The sequence below is a fragment of the Tinamus guttatus genome, unplaced genomic scaffold (assembly GCF_059628265.1).
Source record: "Tinamus guttatus ecotype Peru unplaced genomic scaffold, ASM5962826v1 Tinamus_guttatus_pri_ptg000291l, whole genome shotgun sequence".
NCBI lineage: Eukaryota > Metazoa > Chordata > Aves > Tinamiformes > Tinamidae > Tinamus > Tinamus guttatus.
Genome location: NW_028288825.1, coordinates 1,659,798 through 1,677,696, shown reverse-complemented (window position 1 = coordinate 1,677,696; position 17,899 = coordinate 1,659,798). Strand labels below are relative to the sequence as shown.

General features: G+C 59.2%; 1 protein-coding gene across 1 annotated transcript; it reads right to left on the bottom strand.

The window, feature by feature from the left end:
• Positions 1–11,403: 11,403 nt before the first annotated feature.
• On the bottom strand, positions 11,404–14,984 carry NT5M (5',3'-nucleotidase, mitochondrial). Its single transcript, XM_088527830.1, has 5 exons — positions 14,725–14,984; positions 12,529–12,629; positions 12,018–12,078; positions 11,722–11,836; positions 11,404–11,584 (listed from the first exon to the last, which is right to left on the bottom strand). Exons 1-5 carry the CDS (start codon positions 14,953–14,955, stop codon positions 11,427–11,429), a joined length of 666 nt encoding a protein of 221 aa, XP_088383956.1. The 5' UTR covers positions 14,956–14,984; the 3' UTR covers positions 11,404–11,426.
• Positions 14,985–17,899: the final 2,915 nt, after the last annotated feature.

Here is a 17,899-nt window from a genome sequence, read left to right as displayed (position 1 = left end):
ACGTGTGTTCTCGTGGCAGGTTTATCTCGCTACTTCGGCTCCTGTCCCTGCCTCTCTTCTCTTTCCCGTGGGAGCTCGGCCTCCTCCGCTTCCCTCGGGTTTGGGAAAGAAGGGAATGTGGGTTTTTTCAGGGAATGTGGGTTTTTTTCAGTCATGGAGACAGCTTTTGAGCTTGGGCATCCTACCATGCCCATATCCTCCCCTCTCCTTGTGGAGCTCCAGACTGTGAGACCCCTGTGCCCACGGGGTGACTACTTGGTGTCATTGGGATTATATCCTTGTAAGGCAGTTCCCAACAAATAGATATCACCCAAAACACAGATTTCACCATCTGCAGCACTGAAACCCCTCCAGGTCCCCGTCTCCATGCGATCACCATGCGGTTCTGCCTGTGAGGAGCTGTTCTTGGCCCATGGTGGGAGCCAGGCTCCTTCTTTCACCCCCTTTCAGGTCCTCGGCAGAAAGGTTTGAATGAGCAACCCATGGAAACAGCTAGCAAAGCAGCTAGAGCACAAAGATACCTAGTGCTGCATGGAAAGGATAATTTCCCCCTAAATCTGGCACCAGAAATGAAGAGCAAATGACTGTCCTATTTTTCCTCTGACCGTGGATCTTTATATAATTCGCTTGCCAGACATTGGTTCCTGAAATGTGAAAACGTCTCCAAACCCTCTGATCTTCCAGATCTTAAACCGCTGTGTGTGCTTGTTTCTCGCCCAAACATTTGATTAGCCTATTTTCCCGAAAACCAGCTGCTCAAATAAACCTTATCTGGGGCCTCTCATTACCCATTTCATTCACAAGATCAATATTATTCTTCTGTCACTTCCATACAAATGGCACCCCTTCCCTGATTCCCAAGGTAACTTCTCCTGGATTTACCGTCAACTGCTTAATATCAGATGTCTCTGTGCATCTTGACGAAGTTTTGTACCAGTGGCTTGATGTTAATATATTGGTGCTTGGCAGTTCACCTGGTTTCCCTTCTCGCTGCTGGGTCACCTGGAATTGGCCGTGCTGTTGTCACCAGCCCTGTTATCATTTCTTTTTTTACTATATGACTGTCACCAGGTTGAACTTTATCTCTTCCTCCTGCTCCAGCACCTTCTTCTCTGCCTGGATTTTCTGTTTAAAGCTCTGTTAAGCTGCTGCGTTGGGGTAATTCTTGGAGATTCGGAAATCTCCAGGGGCAGCGGGCTGCTTTGCGAAGTCAGGAAGGTGCCAGTGGGGCTGCGACTGCTGGAAACAGGGCGATGGGAGCAGAAAGTCCCTGCTCCTTATGGCCTCGGCGCAGCCTGTGGTCAGCAGTGCAGAAACACTGGCCGTTTTCTCCAGGTCATGGCTGTGATCTTGCACCTGGCCCAAATCCCCCTGATTTTGGCCGGATGGGAATGTGGTTGCGGAGTCTGCCCTGCCCGGAGACCTGGCATCGGTTGGAGGCCCCGGTGTCCCGAGGAGGGAAGTTTGCTCTGCAAGACCCTTCTCACCCTCCACGGGTTAGCCTAGCACCCAGTGGTGCTCCCTCCATCCATCGGTCACCGAAAAGTCTGGAAGAGAAGCAGCATAAAAGGCTTGGCCGAGCTCCTGGCAGCCCCGGGCCGTCTGCGGCGAAGGCCAGTGCCTCGGTGCATCCAAGGACGCCGGGAGCGTGTGGCCGTCCCGTGACGGTCACTGCTGCCATCCTCTGCAAACGCGGCACGTGCCTGAGCAAGCGGCTGCTTGCGCAAGGCCGGCGACGCAGGACCGCGTGGTGGGGAGAGCAGAGCCCGAGCCTGCAACGTCACCGCCGTTGCTTGCAAATATTTGCCTCTAGCTGCAAAACGGGTGAAGCGGAGGCATTTGGAGCTCTCGACATGCAGCTCTGCGGTGAAGCAGTGTCAGAGCTCAGCAAGCGGCCGGCACGGGGACGGCTTTGCTGACACCCTGGGGATGCTCTTTGGGCACCGGGACAGTGCTGGAGCAGGACAATGTGCAGCTCTGCACCCTTGGGCATGTGCATTGGTGTGCGCATGCATTCCCATGCATGGGTGTGTGTGCCCATGCATGCATCCCCATGCACGGGCTCACGCACCCGTGCATGTGTCCCAGGGCATGTGCCTGCATGAGCACCCCCATGCACGGGTGCATGCACCTGAGCGTTCACCCTCATGCAGGGATGCGTGTGCCCGCGCGTGCACCCCCATGCATGGGTGCATGCGCCTGAGCGTTCACCCTCATGCAGGGATGCGCGTGCCCGCGTGTGCACCCCCATGCACGGGTGCATGTGCCCACACGTGCACCCCCTTGCACGGTTGCATGCGTCTGAGCATTCGCCCTCATGCAGGGATGCGTGTGCCCACGTGTATCCCCATGCACAGGTGCATGTGCCAGTGTGTGCATTCTCAAGCACGTGCCCATGCGAGCAACCCCATGCACGGGTGCATGTGCCCACATATGCACCCCCATGCATGGGTGCATGCGCCTGAGCGTTCACCCTCATGCAGGGATGCGCGTGCCCACGTGTGCATCCCCATGCATGGGTGCATGTGCCCACACATGCAACCGCCATGCACGGGTGCATGCGCCTGAGCGTTCACCCTCATGCAGGGATGCGTGTGCCCACGTGTGCATCCCCATGCATGGGTGCATGTGCCCACACGTGCAACCGCCATGCATGGGTGCATGCGCCTGAGTGTTCACCCTCATGCAGCCATGCGTGTGCCCACGTGTATCCCCATGCACAGGTGCATGTGCCAGTGTGTGCATTCTCAAGCACGTGCCCATGTGAGCATCCCCATGCATGGGTGCATGTGCCCACACATGCACCCCCATGCACGGGTGCGTGCGCCTGCGCGTGCATCCCCGGGCACGTGCCTGCACGAGCATCCCTAGTCCCCTCCGCGGGTTTCGCCGCGTTCGGAGCCCCGGCGAGATGAGACACCTGGAGCTAAGCAGCAGGGAGCTGCTAATGGGGCTGCATTAAGGGCCTCGCTGAGAGCCCTGCTCCCTTTCTTGGAAGGGTTCTTATTCTGCTGAAATGGGTCAGGCTTTGTTTGCCTGTTTGCCTGGCTCCCCGCGAGTGCCATTACCTGAGCACGTCGGAGCGGATCGAAAACGTTGCCTAATGCCGGGGAAGAGGAAATGGGCTTTGTTTGCACTTTGTTTTGGCACAGCCGAAAGGACATCAAATAAGATTTCCCCGCCCTTAGCTTCGACTGCAAATGTAACTTCGTTCAAATCAGCCTGATTACTGAAAATAGAGAAATTTCACATGGGCTTTGCAAGATGAATCAGGCGTCCTTGAAGAATACAGTGATGCCAGAGCAGCGGTTTCGGGCCAGCGCTGACGTAGCTGGGGACATGTCTCACTGGCAAATCCTGGCACCAGGAGGATCGGCGATGGGGCAGCTTCGCTGGACTCTGCAAAGGGTTTAATATTTAGCCGCTAATAAGTAAAGTGCATTGCTAAGGCTCAGCTGACGGGATAGCTCAACTTTCCTAGGAATTTCCCTAGTTCCCAGAGCACACACAGCCCCAGGATGTGGGTGGGCGCTTCCCTAGGATAAACTTTTCCATGCAAACTGCCTGTTTGCTCTCAGCAGGCTCTGAGGCCGCTGTGTCTCCAGCTCCCCCTTGGAGCTGGAGCACTGGAGCAGGATTCGATCCCTGCCACGATTGTCTAAACCCAGCACAGCTCAGGGAGCCTCACCCTTAATCCAAATGCAAACAAATGTCACGAGAGGGTGGCTCTGGGCTGTCCCCACCATCTCTCCCATGCAAAACTGCCCCTCATGGCCCTGCAGGAGCCTTTTCCGAAGCCCCTGTGGAAACTTCAGCTTTTCCTGAGTGCTCCCGCAGCTCCCAGCCAGCAGTTTCCCCTCCCCGCGCGGAGGGATTATGGAAGCGAGCCGGCCCGTTCCAGCATCTCTCAGGAACTGCAAAGATAATGGCCCTAACACTAATTGCTCCTGCTGCTTAATTTTGCATCGTCATCCCCAGCTGCCAAGAGCATCATTTGCGTTGCTATTTCGGGGCGGAAAGGCTGAATCAAGCCGGCTCCAGGCAGCTCCAGACGCCGAGGCCGCGCTCGCGACGCAGCCTCGCGTACGTGGATGCACACGGAGGTGCAAATGCATCCGCATGTGTGTGCGGACGTGCGCATGCAGGGCTGATCGCATCCCAAGGGATCCGGGCGCCCCTTCCCTCTTGTTGAGCTCTGGCTCCAGTCCTCTCCCTGCGGAGAGCTCTGTTTGAGCCCATTTTATGCAGCCACTGGCTGTCACGAAACCTGGAGGATGGCGTCCCGCCGAGGTTGCTCTTTTCCTCTCTCTGTCAAGTTTAATGATTTGAGCTGGCTAACAGGGTTGTGAGCTGGGATTTCGGAGCAGAAAACAGACAAAGGCTTTCCCTTTGGAAACCGAGCTGGGAAATGCATGAGCAGCCTGTGATGGGCTGTTAACAGGGTCTGGAACCTTTCTGGGAGCCTCCCTAGGACCCCTGGAAGTGTTTTCGCCTTCCTGACAGGCATCCCTGCTCTTCGAGCAGCTGGGAACAGAATCCTGGTAGGCGAAGGCAAGTGCTTGGGAGAATTTCCTGAATATGGGAAAGAGAGCATCCATCCCTATGGGTGCCAGGGCACAGGACCCTGCTGGAAAGGAGAAGGTGCTAATTTAGCGCTATTAACTTGTTCTGTTGCTTGCCGTAATTAATGCCTTTGGGAATCTAAGCGTTCTACCCTTTGCATCAGCTCTCGCTCCCCCTCCGAGCTCTCAGGCCGGTTTGTTCTGTGCTGCCAAGAGGAGCGAGCGCAGGCGCCGGCCCCAGGCGCTGCCGCGGGGGCCCTGCACGTTGCCTCCGCGTCGCAGTTCTCCATGTTCTCGCGAAACAAAAGCCACCGTTAGCCAGGGGCTGGGAAACACGCGGAGCCGGGATGGGAACGGGCGGCTGCTGTGGCGGCTGGGCTCGAAGCATCGCAATGCGCTTCCCCATGGGATGTCCCTGCTGTGGGGAGCAGGGATGCACCGGGAAGCCTCGCTGGAAGCTCTCGACACGCAGCTCTTCTGCCGTATTTGCAGTTCCTGTATATACAGTGTAATCCGCCCACGGCGGAGCCAGGCTGTTCTTGCCGGGGAAGGACAGAACATCCTTCTGCGCAGAGAGGTCAGCGTGAACATGAGGAGCCCGAGGCGGCCCTGGGGACCCGGGGCGCCCTCGGGGGTTCCGATGCAGCGCGGGATCCCGGGAAGCCCAAAGGCTGCGGAGAGCCCGGCCAGGGAGCGCTCAGTGCCTCGTGCCACCGGACGGGTGCATTTCTGTCCGTCGCCAGCCCTGACCTCGCTGGGAACAGTTTGCACCCGGCTGGCAAGCAGGGACCTTGGGGCTGTTCCTGCGCCAGGGCGGGCGCTGCGGGGGAGTCGCGCTCCAAAAAAGGGCTGTTTTCCAGCAAAAGCAGCAGCAGGGCTGGACGCACGTGCTCGGGGGTCAGCGGGTTCGGTTTGGCCAGGACCACGGGCAAATGGTGCCCGCTGCGCTCACCCGTGCCGGGCAGCCGAGCGGGAAACCAGGAATGCGGGCAGGCAAAGAGACCTCGTGTGAACTGTGGCTTTGCGGGGAGAATCGGCTCTGTCCTGCTTCGGGCTTGTCCCCTGGGCCACAACCTTTCTGCAGGGTGACAAAACCCTGTTATACTGGTGCACTGGCGCCTCGAAGCTGCTGTGCCCACCTTGCCAAAACGGGTCCTGCTGCGAGCCCTGCGCTCTTGCTTGTGCCTCCGAGTAATCGCCGCGCGGGTGGAAAACACGATCCCTGCCTTTGTGGCCGTGCGGCTGAACTCGCGCACTCCTCGGGGCCATTTCACCCCTCACTCTCCTGCAGAGCGAGGCAGAACCTTGCAGGGGATCCCCGGCTCCTCCTGGTCCAGCGCAAACCAGCAGGGACTGGGACAGCTGCCCGGGGACACGGCAGGGCCCAGGGCAGCGGCTCCTGCTGTCTCTGCACGTCCCAGGAGCTCCAGACGGCTCAGGGAGAGCCATGGGAAGAACCCCCTGTTCCTGCATCCCCCGCGGCTCCGGGAACCCTCCAGCGAGCCCGGAGTATTGTGCTGCTGGGAATGGTATCCGATCACTGCTGCTGATAACGGCCTCATGCCGCTCTCGCCTGCGGCGCCGTTTACGCACCGTTCAACCCCCTCAACATTTTCCGAGCTCAGTGCTTGTTTTCAGCCAAGCCGACCACAGAAGGAGGAACCAAAGGGCCGTTTCTATACGCTCTGGGAGAACTGCTGAAGGAGAAGCGCCCCGTTCCCGCTGAGCAAACTGCTGGAGCATGAGCCCAGCCCTCAACTAGACATCAGAGAATCACAGCGCAGCTCAACAGCGCAATGAAACGTCACGGGGAACCCGACGTCCTTGGGTTTGCTGCCTTACGGCATCGCTGGGTTTGTTTTGTCCTGGCTTTGAGATAGTGGTCGAGACAAAAAAAGCAATTGCTAAGTGTGGAACTGAAGGGGTGATGCAAGAGCTGGAGGTCGGCGCTGGCCGAGCCCTGCGGGGAATGCGGGGTCCCTGCCACCAACCAGCTCGAGTGACTCAGTGTCTCAATATATCACCCCCGGTTACACACTAGGATTAATCTCGGGTCAAAAGTCACGGATAATTCCAGCCAGGCGGCACATACTGGTGGCCCGAGTGCTGCTTTCTGTACTTCTCCACGCTGCAGCCAATGCATCTCTGGGCACGAGCGCGTCCCCATCCCGCTCTGCCCCTGGCTCTTTCCCTTGTGCATTTTGCTTTGGGGAAAGAAAAAGGAAAAGGAGGATTCATGGCCCTGCTGCTGGCTCGGGGCTGCTTTGCAGCAGGGCTGGAGATGCCACGTCCCAGGTGCAAATGGGCACCCAGCGCAGCACGTCGTCTGTGTCACTCTGTCCCTATTGCCCCAGTTTCTTATCTCGGGCAGCTTCTTCCCAGCTTGAGCCACAAGCCATCACCGCAAGCCACTACGGCATCAAAAATAGGCATCAGTGGGGCTGTTTATAAAAGCCTGGAGGAGGGGAGAAGGCAGTGGCAGCAGCACGGAGACAGTGACAAGAGGGGGACACGTGTTCGGGCTCCTTCCCGCCCCGACGCAGGAAAAAGCGTTTGGATGCTCTGGATCAAGCGCTGAAACCCTTGGCCCTTCCCAAGTCCCGCGCTTTAACCCCAAATACGGGCTTGCCAAATCTCAGAAGGGGAAAGCCAGCTTGGCTGTGACACCAGCAGGTTTTCCCAGGCTGATTTGTTAGGATTAGGGCTCTTTTCTTGCCCAGATTTCAGATCCAAGAGTTCAAAACAGTGGAATTTTTCCTCCTCCCCAGGCATACAGGTCCTGTGCCAAAAGCAGAGCCTGGAGGACAGGCTCAGCTGGGCTCAAAGTTAATCTTTATTTCTCCTGCAGACTCCTGCTATCTCTCTTCAACCCCATGCTGGGCTGGGAGGCATCTGCAGCTGCATTGCATTAGCAGAGGTGCTTAAATGCTTTGCTGAGGAAGGGTTTCCTTCCTGGGGGCTGTGCCAGCACCTTCCTGGGGACCCCATGGGCTGTGTCTGTGCTTCTTTGCTGGCCTCAAGCTCCTCCATCAGCGCTGGGAAGGTGACAAGAAGCTACCCGGTTGGTAGGTGCGAAGCTTCGGGCTGGGGCTTGGAGGAGCACCTTGGTTATTTCTTCCTGTCCCTTTAGCAGCCAGGAAGGGTTCCAGGAAACTTCCAGCGCTTGCTGACAGCATCTCAGGGCCTTTCCAAGCTTCTAGCCCGGATGCACTTTGGACCTGGGATGCTATAAAAGGGCCTGGGCACTGCTGGTGTCACCAAGATCCTCTAAGCTGGTCCTTGGCACCGTGCTGCTCAGCTCAGACTCCTACAAGACCAGCTCTGTGCGTGGCTTTACGTTGAGCGTGGGCAGCTCGTGCATCTTGCTTGTCTAGTTAAGGCTCTGATTTTAATTTCTTGCCACCAGGAGCTGGGCCTGAGCAATTATGTAGTAATGAGCTATTCATCCTGAGGCAGTGCGTGGATCTGGGTTAATTGGTATGACAACCACATCTGATCCTTTCTGGCTTTGCCCAGTTTTCCTTTTTTTTTTTTTTCCCCACCTCTTCTCACAGTATCAGCAGAGCTCTCAGCCTTCTTAATTAAGAAGGTAGCTTCACCCTAGGGCTCCCTTGTTCTCCTCTTCCAAAAGTGAGGCTAAAAAATAGGAGCAGGAATTAACTGGTGAGTGACGAAGCAGGAGCCACTGTGCAGGACTGGGGCTTGGGGGAAACGAGGCACCAAGAGCAGGTGCTGCCTGAGGGCCGGGAATGTTCTCGGGAATGCTCAATGTGGATGCTCCGCTAAGCCGGGCAGCATGGGAATAGTGATCCCCAAGGGGCTGCCGGGTCCTTGTGGGCTCTGCAAAGCTGCGATGTTGGGGAAATTTGCAGAAGGGGTTTGTGGCTTTCTTGGAGTGCGAGCCCTGGGGTATTTTAAGTATTTTGGGGAACTTCCTAGCTCTTGAGAGCTCCGTGCATGTGGGTCTGGCAGGCTGGAGGTGCCGAAGTGCAAGGCCCAGATGCTGGGGTACAAAGCCTTTTTTCCCCCTCATTTTCCTCATTTGTGAGCTGTGTTTGTACATATCTAAAAGCAACACAGGGCTTTGGCCCCTTTGCTTCCATGGGGCACATGTGCTGCAGGAGGGGACACACATGGCCCCTCCTGCGTCTTCTACAGCCAAACCCTGAGCAAGAACAAGATGTTTGACCCAATGCTTCGTAACCGCCCGCGCTGCAGGCAGGGCCGGAGGGTTCAGCCAAGCAAACCAGACCCTGCTGCTCGCGTGGGCGCCAGGCCCGGCGGGGACGAAGCCCACACGCTTTTTCCATCCCTCTGCAGTGCGGCCCCGCAGCGGGGAGGGATCGTGTCTTTCCTCTCCTCCTGGCTCACACGTACACAGGTTTTCCTGCTCACCCGCTCCCTGTGCCGCAGGGTCAGGGGATGCAGCGCTGGCCCCAGCGCAGCCCCGTAGCCTTCCCGCTCAAGCACTTGGTTTCTTCCCAAGGCCGTTTTCTACACGGAGCCTAAAGCCCCCGGGCTCATCTTGTGTTCCTTTCCCATAGGCTTTGCAGGAGGGATGAGCCACAACCAGGATGATCCGGCTGCGGAGCGGGATGCGGCTGCCACCTCGAGCGCCACCGTGTCCCCACGCGCGAGCGCACAGTCCCCTCTAGCGGAGGTTTCTCCTATATCTATGTTGGCTGCAGATACCCAGGGCCGAGGACCGTGATGGCCGGATGCCATCCCTGTGGGAAGGGGACAGGCTGAGGTGTGTTTGCTGCTGCAAGGCCCCAGCGTGGAGCGTGACTTGTCCCAGCTGCGGAGCCGAGGAGCCCGGCATGCACGGGATGCCTGCGGCTCGTGCTCCTAAAGGCCCTCGGCTTTGGGATGAAGGGGGCCGGAGCACGCCGGGATGTGCCAAGGTCACTGTGACCTTCCTCCCTCTCCTCCGCCTGTCTCGGAGCTGCGTGTCAGCTGGAAGATACATGATATTTGCAGGCTGGGAGGGGGGTTCCAGTTTCCAGAAAAAGAGGTATGCTGGGAGCACAGGGAAGAGCAGCCCTTGGGCCCTGGCTCCACAGCAGCTCCTGCTCCCCTCTCCAACCAGAACTCCAAAGCTGGGATGTGGCTTCTCTGCATTGCTCCATTTCCCCCAGGGCAACATGCCCCCAGCCTCTCCCGTTATCCCTGCCAAGCTGTTATTTATTATCCCAAGGCTTTGCAGGAATCTGGTTGCTAACTGAATCCCGCCCCCCAGCTCTATTGCTAAGGGCACCACAAGGCTCTGCGGCTGCCAGTCCCCAATGTAAGTGCAGAAGCCCAATGCCATTAAAACAGAGTATTTATTGCAGTGCTCCTCATAGGCCTTGTTTTCACAGATATATGTTTAAAAAAAAATAGCTGAGTGCATCTTAGCTGGTAGCAGAAATGCTCGAGTGCTGCCTTTGCCCCTGAGCTTGGTGCCCTGGGGTGCAGCGCAGCTCCCACCCGGTGAGTTTTTTTTGGCCGGGTCCATCCCGTATCCGTGGCGCTTCGTTGACTGTCTCGGCTCATCACAGGCAAATCCCAGAGGAGGCCGAGGCTGCGCTCGGCTGGGGAGCTGCACCAACAGATCACCCCAAAGCAAACCCGCCACCTCGAGAAGCACATAGTGGTTTGAAGAGGAAAACAGCAACAACAACAAAAAGCCCTTCTGCTATTCAACTCCCCACGGCGCCAGCACGCGGAGCGTGGGTGTCGACTGTCCGAAAGGCTCGTCGGAGGTTGTCCTGGTAAGACGCTCTCTTGCATGCAGGCTCTTGCTGGCCGGTGCCTCCGTCACATCTGCCTTGGGGTCTGCTCCTGCTGCGCAGCCCGAGTCCTGCTCTGATGCTAAATGAGAGCTCTGGGATGGTCCTTTTGGCTCCTGCAGTGCTCCGTGCTTGTGCACGGCCGCAATCAAAGGGAGCCGCGTTAGTCGTGCAGAAGAGCTGCTCATGTCCCTTGGCACCCTGCTGGGGTGTCCGACTGCTCCTCTGCCCCATCCACGCAGGAAGGAGGGTGCCAAGTGGGCACATGCTGGCACTTTCCAGGCAGACTGAGCAGCTGGAAGGGGGAGAGGGGGCACTTGGCTCACCCACGTGGCATGTGCAGGCACCTGAGGCTTTGAAATGCAAGGAAGTCAAATCACCAGGTTTGAGTGAACCAGGCCTGCTGCCTCGCAGGTAGCTGCAAGGGGAAAAGTTCTCAGGTGCTGCAGAAAGGAGCCAGCTCTTGCCAAGGGCAGCTGGGAGAGGACCATGGTGCTGAGAGCTCCCTCTCCGCAGTTGGAGCCAAGGGAGGGATGTCATTTTCCTGCATCCTGCTGCAGAGCCGGGTTCCTGCAGCCCAGGCAGGGAAGTGCTTAGCTGTGGTGAGAGGCACTGCTGAGCCTGTGTGTGGAACTTGGGCATCGTGTGCTGGCTCTCGTAGCTCAGCCACCTTGTCCCGTCCCATCCCCTCGGTAGGAAGCTCCTGGGGGGGACATGCCTTGAGGAAACCCCCTGGTATTAAGGGCAGGCACTGAGCTGGCCTGGCGCTAGCTCCAACTGAAGTTTAGCCACGAGGGATCCAGCACTGCTCCGTGCCACATGGAGCAAGGCAGTGACGTGGTGAGCTTGTCCATTGGAAACATAGAGCTGGTTCCCGTGCCAGGCATAAAGATCCCCCAAGCCTGTGGAAAATACCCCGTGGTCAGGACATCCTGTGGCACGGCAGCCCCTGCATTACTCCTGTAACAACTGGGGCTTTCAGGGTGCATCTGGGTGACTGCAGAGCTTCAGCCCCCTCCTCTTCCTCTCCCCAGCGGACACAGTGTCTGTGGGTCGGCGCCGGGCTCGTCGGGGACGCGCAGAGCGGCCGGGCTCACGCGGCCCGGCGCGGCGGCTGCCGCTTGCTGTCCAGGAGAGCCCTCCAGTCGTCCGTCCAGGAGTGCAGCCGGCGGCTGGGAGGCTTCAGCTGCAGGTGCTTGTTGTGGCAGGCGGTGAAGAGGATGTGCTCCCAGCTGGGGTTCTGCTCCGCTCCTGCGGGAGAGCGGAGAACCGCTAGCAAAACACCTCTCCAATCTGGATGCAGCGCTTGGGGCCTGGATGTGCACAGCGGTGCCACCCGCCCCTCGGGGTGACCCCCAGTCCCTTCTGCTACCCCACATCTCCCTTACCGGTGATGTCGGGTCTGTCGTCGATGAGCAGGTCAGCGGACACCACTGTTTTATCCTGTGTCAGCACGATCTGCTCCAGAAACTCAGGCCCGAAGTGCTTTTCCACCCAGGCGTACTGCAAGGCAACGGTGGAGCAGGGTGTGAGGACAACGGTGGGGACGGATGGGGACAGCCAGCACCTGCCCAGGGCACTGCAGGGCCTGAGTGGCAGGAGCTGTCCTGATCCCCACACAGGGGGCTATTTTGGGGTTATTTGGGGCTGCTCATTCCCCACCTCCTCCCCGTGCAGGGCTCACCTTCTCGTAAGGGCAGTAACGATACTTCTTGATGGGACTCGTGCAGATGAACACGTCGGTGCTGCCATGACAAGAGGAAGCGGGTGAGGATATCGCTTGGTGGGTAAAGACCCTCCTGCATCCCACTCCTGCCTTAGCTGCATCCCAGTTGCTGCTGTGAGACTCCACTGGATGCCCCAGCAGACCCAAAGACACCTCCTGCATAAGGGCAAGCCAAGCAGGGGCAATTTAACCTGGTAATCCCCCATTTCCCAGGATTTCAGCATATAAGAGCGTAAAGACCCATGCGTAGAGCACCCACACCTCTCCCACCACCCTCGCTGAGAGCAGAGCTGCAGGAGGCTGATTCCTTGGGGACTGCTCCATGAATCCAACCCCAACATTTCCTACCCATGCCCTTGGGTAAGAAAGCCAAGGCATTTTCATGCTGTAAACAATGTTGCTGCTGGGAGGGGGATTAGCCTGCAGAGCCCCTGCTGCTCCCACCGCAACGTGCACGGCTCCTACTCACTCTGCCAGGTTAGCCATTTGCTTCACGGCTTCCACAGCGCCGGGGAGCGGGTCCAGCTCGATGAAGAAGTTCTTCGACTCCCAGATGCTGATGGCTTGTTCCTGGCAGAGCAGAGAGACCGGTTACTGCACATGCATCTTCACACCCTTTGCTAGGAGAGAATATCGTGACAGTGGTAAAGCTGGGGTGCCTGGATGGGGAGTGCTGGCTCTGAACCTCTCCTCCAAGCCCAATCTGGCCTCTGTAGTCTCCTGCATTTCCCACCTGCCTCCCTGGTTCCACCCAAGACAGTTTGGCTTGGAAAGCCTCCGGAGCAGGCTCGGTTTTGTCAGTGCAGCCCCAGGCACATGGGAAGCAGCAGCTTTCCTCAATACAAAACGCAGAGACTGTCCAGAACCGAACCAAAGCCCATGGAAGTCTGCACCTTGGGTGGCAGCTTGACATGGATCCAGCTGAACTGCTCTGGTGCCTCTGCTGTAACACGATGCTGCTCTGCTCAAGGTGGTATCTGGCCTATTTGTCTCAATTGTGTTTAAAACAGCATCTATGAAGTGCTCTTCCATAGGTGAAAATATATTATGGGATGAAACATGTGCCAGGGAGACAGTCGCCCTTTTCCCTCAGGAATGCCTAGGCAAGGCCCACCAGGCAATGCAGCATCTCCAGAAAGGGGTCAGAAGGGCCAAACACCCGGAGCTGTGCCAGGGATGCAGAGCAAAGCAGGTGCAGAGGGAGCGCATGGAGCGAAACCTTGGGATGAGGGAAGTCAGCATCCAGGGTATGATACAGCCTGCAGCTGACACAGCTCTGTTAGCGATGGCTGCAGTTGCTGTTCTGCTTGTGTTCATGCTCAAAAGCATTTTGCACCTGCACTCAAAGGGGGAAGAACTAAACCCTCTTTGAGGAGAAAGACCTGCTGAACGTCCAAGGGGTCCGAATAATCCCCTGTGGCACCGGCAGGTGGAAAAATTCCCTGTCTGGGAATGCCACCATGTGCCCACAGCTATGGTGACTTTTGTGATCTTCAACCTCAACTTTCTTTTTTTTTTGTGTTTCTCCCCAGGCACAACCCCCTGTCTCTCTGGGGCTGCTCATCCATGTCCCTGCTTCCAGAGCTGGATCTTGCAGTGTTTTAATCTCTTTTGGGGGCTCTTCCCTGATTTCCTCCAGCATATCCATGGCACTCTGGTCTGAAAGCCTGGTTGAAATCCAGGTTGGGGAGTTTTGCCACTGCTTCAACCCAGAAGTTTGAGGGTTTTACACCATCGTGGCAGATGCAAGATGAGCGCACCTCGTTTAAAACATCCAAAGTAATGAAGATCCAGGAAAATCAAAAAGTTAGCATGTGTTATCCCACCAAAGTTTTCACATCCTCTTTGCTGCACACGACAGCTCCCACTTCCTCCATGGATCTCGTCTCTAGAAAAGACGTTACCCCTCCAAATTGCTCAGGAGTGGCCAAGGGAAAGCACCGGGCACTGTCCCACCAAGGAGAAGGGTGCTCTGTTTGCTGGGCCGCCCCTCAGCCTGTGCAACTACCTTCCGCAGGGAAGAGCGCTGCAAGCGGAGACGGTACCAAAGGTTCTGCTGGATGAGGAACCCTGTGCTGGGAGATGAAACACAATGCAAAGAAACTTCTGCTTTTTGGCTTTTATTACCAAAATGAGTGACAGCCATTTTCTGGCCTGGGAGGGCTGGGGGGTGTTTTATTTTTAAGCAAGTCCTCATGTGAAGCATTGATCTCATGCTTTGCGCTCAACTTCCCTGCGCATCCCACCCCTCACTGCTGTCGAGGAGCTAAAAAATTCCACCTAGGGATGAAAGACTATTTGGGAGATCTTTATTTTTCTGGTACCAACCTAAAAAGCACGGTCAAAACTGAGCTAGGAAAGTTTGGACATAAAATTTGGGGGCTTTTAAAAGCTGGGTTGTTCTGAGAAGGTATCTCCCCTGCACCTACAGCCACCCATACCCACCTGCACCTATAGCCACCCGTACCTATACCTTAGGTGGCATGGGCAAAGGGGACCAATGTGCAATGGAAACACTGCATTTTGGGGAAATGGGGTTAATGCCGCTGGCCGGGCACCCTTAGCCAAGCGGCGGCGGGTCCCTCCCCATCGCGGCATCCCGGTGGGATGCGGATCCCCCCCATCCACGCGACGGATCCGGGCACGGGGCAATGCGGAGACTCACGCTGAGACCCGGGCGCAAGCGCCCGTACTGCTCGGAGACCCAGAAGCCCCGCCGGTCCTCCAGGGCCACGAAGGGCTTGTCGGGGTAGGTGGCCCTGAACTTCTTGAGGAAGCCGCCCTCGAAGTCGGCCAGGACGCCGTCCATGTCGACCAGCACCCGCAGCGCCCGCCGCGGGCCCAGCCCGGCCAAGGGCCGCGGGCGCAGCTGCAAGAAGCCGCTCAGCGGAATCATGGTGGCTCGGAGGGGGCTAGCGGGGGCTCATGGCGACGGGGGCGGCTGTTTGCTCAGGGCGAGCCCCTTGCAGCGGCGCGGGGGGGTTCGGCGGCGCCGCCCGCCCCATCGCCGAACCGAGCCGAGCCCCGAACCGGGCGGAGCGGGGCCGCGGCGGCCGCGCCGAGCCCAGTTCCTCTTCCCGGGGCCGGGCCGAGCCCGCCGCGCCGGCACCGCCTTAAAGCGGCGCGGGCGCCCTGCGGAGCCGCTTTAAGCCGGGCCCGCCCGCGCGAGCGCCCGGTACCGCGGGGAGGGCCCACGGCGTGGGGAGGGGGCACTCACGCGTGTCCCGGTGTGTCCCCCCGGTGCCCGCTGCAGCATGGCAGGGGCGCCCGCCCGTGTCCCGGTGTGTCCCCTGCCGTGTCCCGAGGCGTCCCCCCACTGCGGGCATTGCAGGGGTGCTGTGCGCCCACCCGTGTCCTGGTGCGTCCCCTTGGCACCCACTGTGGCCACGGCAGGGGTGCAGGGCCCACCCGTGTCCCGGTGTGTCCCCTCCCGTGTCCTGGTGTGTCCCCTCCCGTGTCCTGGTGCATCCCCTTGGCACCTGCTGTGGACATGGCAGGGGTGCTGTGCGCCCACCCGTGTCCCGGTGTGTCCCCTTGGCACCCCCTGTGGCCACGGCAAGGGTGCAGGGCCCACCCGTGTCCCGGTGTGTCCCCTCCCGTGTCCTGGTGCATCCCCTTGGCACCTGCTGTGGACACGGCAGGGGTGCTGAGCACCCACCTGTGTCCCAGTGTGTCCCCCAGGTGCCTGCTCCAGCATGGCAGGGGTGCTGTGCGCCCACCCGTGTCCTGCTGTGTCTCCTTGGCACCCACTGTGGACACCGCAGGGGTGGGGGCACCCACCCGTGTCCCGGTGTGTCCCCTGCCGTGTCCCGAGGTGTCCCCCCACTGCGGGCATTGCAGGGGTGCTGTGCGCCCACCCGTGTCCTGGTGTGTCCCCTCCTGTGTCCTGGTGCGTCCCCTTGGCACCCACTGTGGACACAGCAGGGGTGCTGAGCACCCACCTGTGTCCCAGTGTGTCCCCTTGGTGCCTGCTCCAGCATGGCAGGGGTGCTGAGCACCCACTCGGGTCCTGATGTGTCCTCTCCCATGTCCCAGTGTGTCCCCCAGGTGCCCACTGTGGGCATGACAAGGGTGCTGTGAACCTACCCGTGTCCTGCTGCATCGCCTTGACACCCACTGTGGACACAGCAGGGGTGCTGAGCATCCACTCGTGTCCCGATGCATCCCCTCCCGTGTCCCAGTGCATCCCTTTGGTGCCCGTCGCAGCATGGCAGGCGTGCGGTGTGCCCGCCCATGTCCCAGTGTGTCCCCTCACTGCCCACTGTGGGCACTTGTGCTTGTCCTACGGGTGCTTGTCCCATGGATGCACCCACCCATGTCCTGGTGCATCCCCTTGGCACCCACTGTGGACATGGCAGGGGTGTCAATGCCCACCTGTGTCCCAGTGTGTCCCCTCCTGTGTCCCCGCACATCCCCTTGGTGTCCACTGCAGCATGGCAGGGGAGCTGCGCACCCTCCCGCGTCCCTGTGTGTCCCCTCCGGTGTCCCCGTGTGTCCCCTTGGTGCCACTGCAGCATGGCAGGGGAGCTGTGCACCCTCCCGTGTCCCCATGTGTCCCTTTGGTGCCACTGCAGCATGGCAGGGGAGCTGCGCATCTGCATGCAGCCACGCTGGGACAGCGCGCATGGAAATGCCCATTCCAAGCGCTCGGTGCCCAAGGTGTGACCCTTGGGGGGTGCTCTCAGCCAAAGCGCTTCGCCCCTCAGAGGTGACATCCATTGTGCAGCCCTATCCCGTGTCCCCTGCCTGCTGTCCCCTCGCTCCTGGGTCTCTCCAAACCCGCATTGGAGCCGCTGGGACACGTTTTGGGGCACAGTCTGTGCATGTCACCCACACGGTGACGGCCGTAAGGAAATGGGCGTCCATGTCCTATGTGCGATCTGAACATTTTGAAGAGTACGTGGCGCCCAGAGGAGGTCTGCGATAGCGACGCGTTGCTGACTTGTAACCCGCCGCACAGACAGGAACGTGAAGTGTGCGATCTAAGCACCCGCAGCCACAGAAACTGCCTGGTGAGGGTCTGTGCGTTGTCACCCAGCCCGGCAGCACGGGACGGATCGGGACGCGCTGGGTGCGCGCCGGATCTCAGACAACAGCACCGACAGGACAGCCCAAACGCGGAATATTTCATCCCAATTCTGGGATATTTCCCAGGGACGGATCGGGACGCGCTGGGCGCGCGCCGGATCTCAGACAACAGCACCGACAGGACAGCCCAAACGCGGAATATTTCATCCCAATTCTGGGATATTTCCCAGGGACGGATCGGGACGCGCTGGGCGCGCGCCGGATCCCGGACAACAGCACCGACAGGACTGTGCAAACGTGGAATATTTCATCCCAATTCTGGGATATTTCCCAGGGGCGCACGCTGCCCTCAGGGCAAACTGAGGAGACTAAATGATTTGAAAGTGAGGGTGGCCTTCACTGTGGGGGGAAGGTGGTGGATGACGTCATATCGGCCGCTCGTGACGTCACGCCCTGGAAGGGTGGGGGGACCCGGCAGCGCGAAGCAGCCCGTGGCACCGTGACGCGAGAGGAGGCGGGTGACGCCATGATGACGTCACGCCCCAGCGCTGCTGAGTCACGGCCGCCCGCACTAAGATGGCCTCCCGCACGAAGCGGGTGCGGGAGGGCGGGCACTTCCGGCGGGGAACGGAAGGTGGCCGTTGCCGCGGCGACCACGGCGGGAGGGGGGCGGCGCTCTCGCGAGAGGAGAAGAGGGCCGCGGCGGAAGTGACGCGAGCGGCGGGCGTGGCGCGGCTCCCGTCGTGGCCGCTGATTGGCTGGCGGCGGCGGCGCCCGCGCCGCAGGGCCCCTCGCCGCTTCCCCCAGCCGCC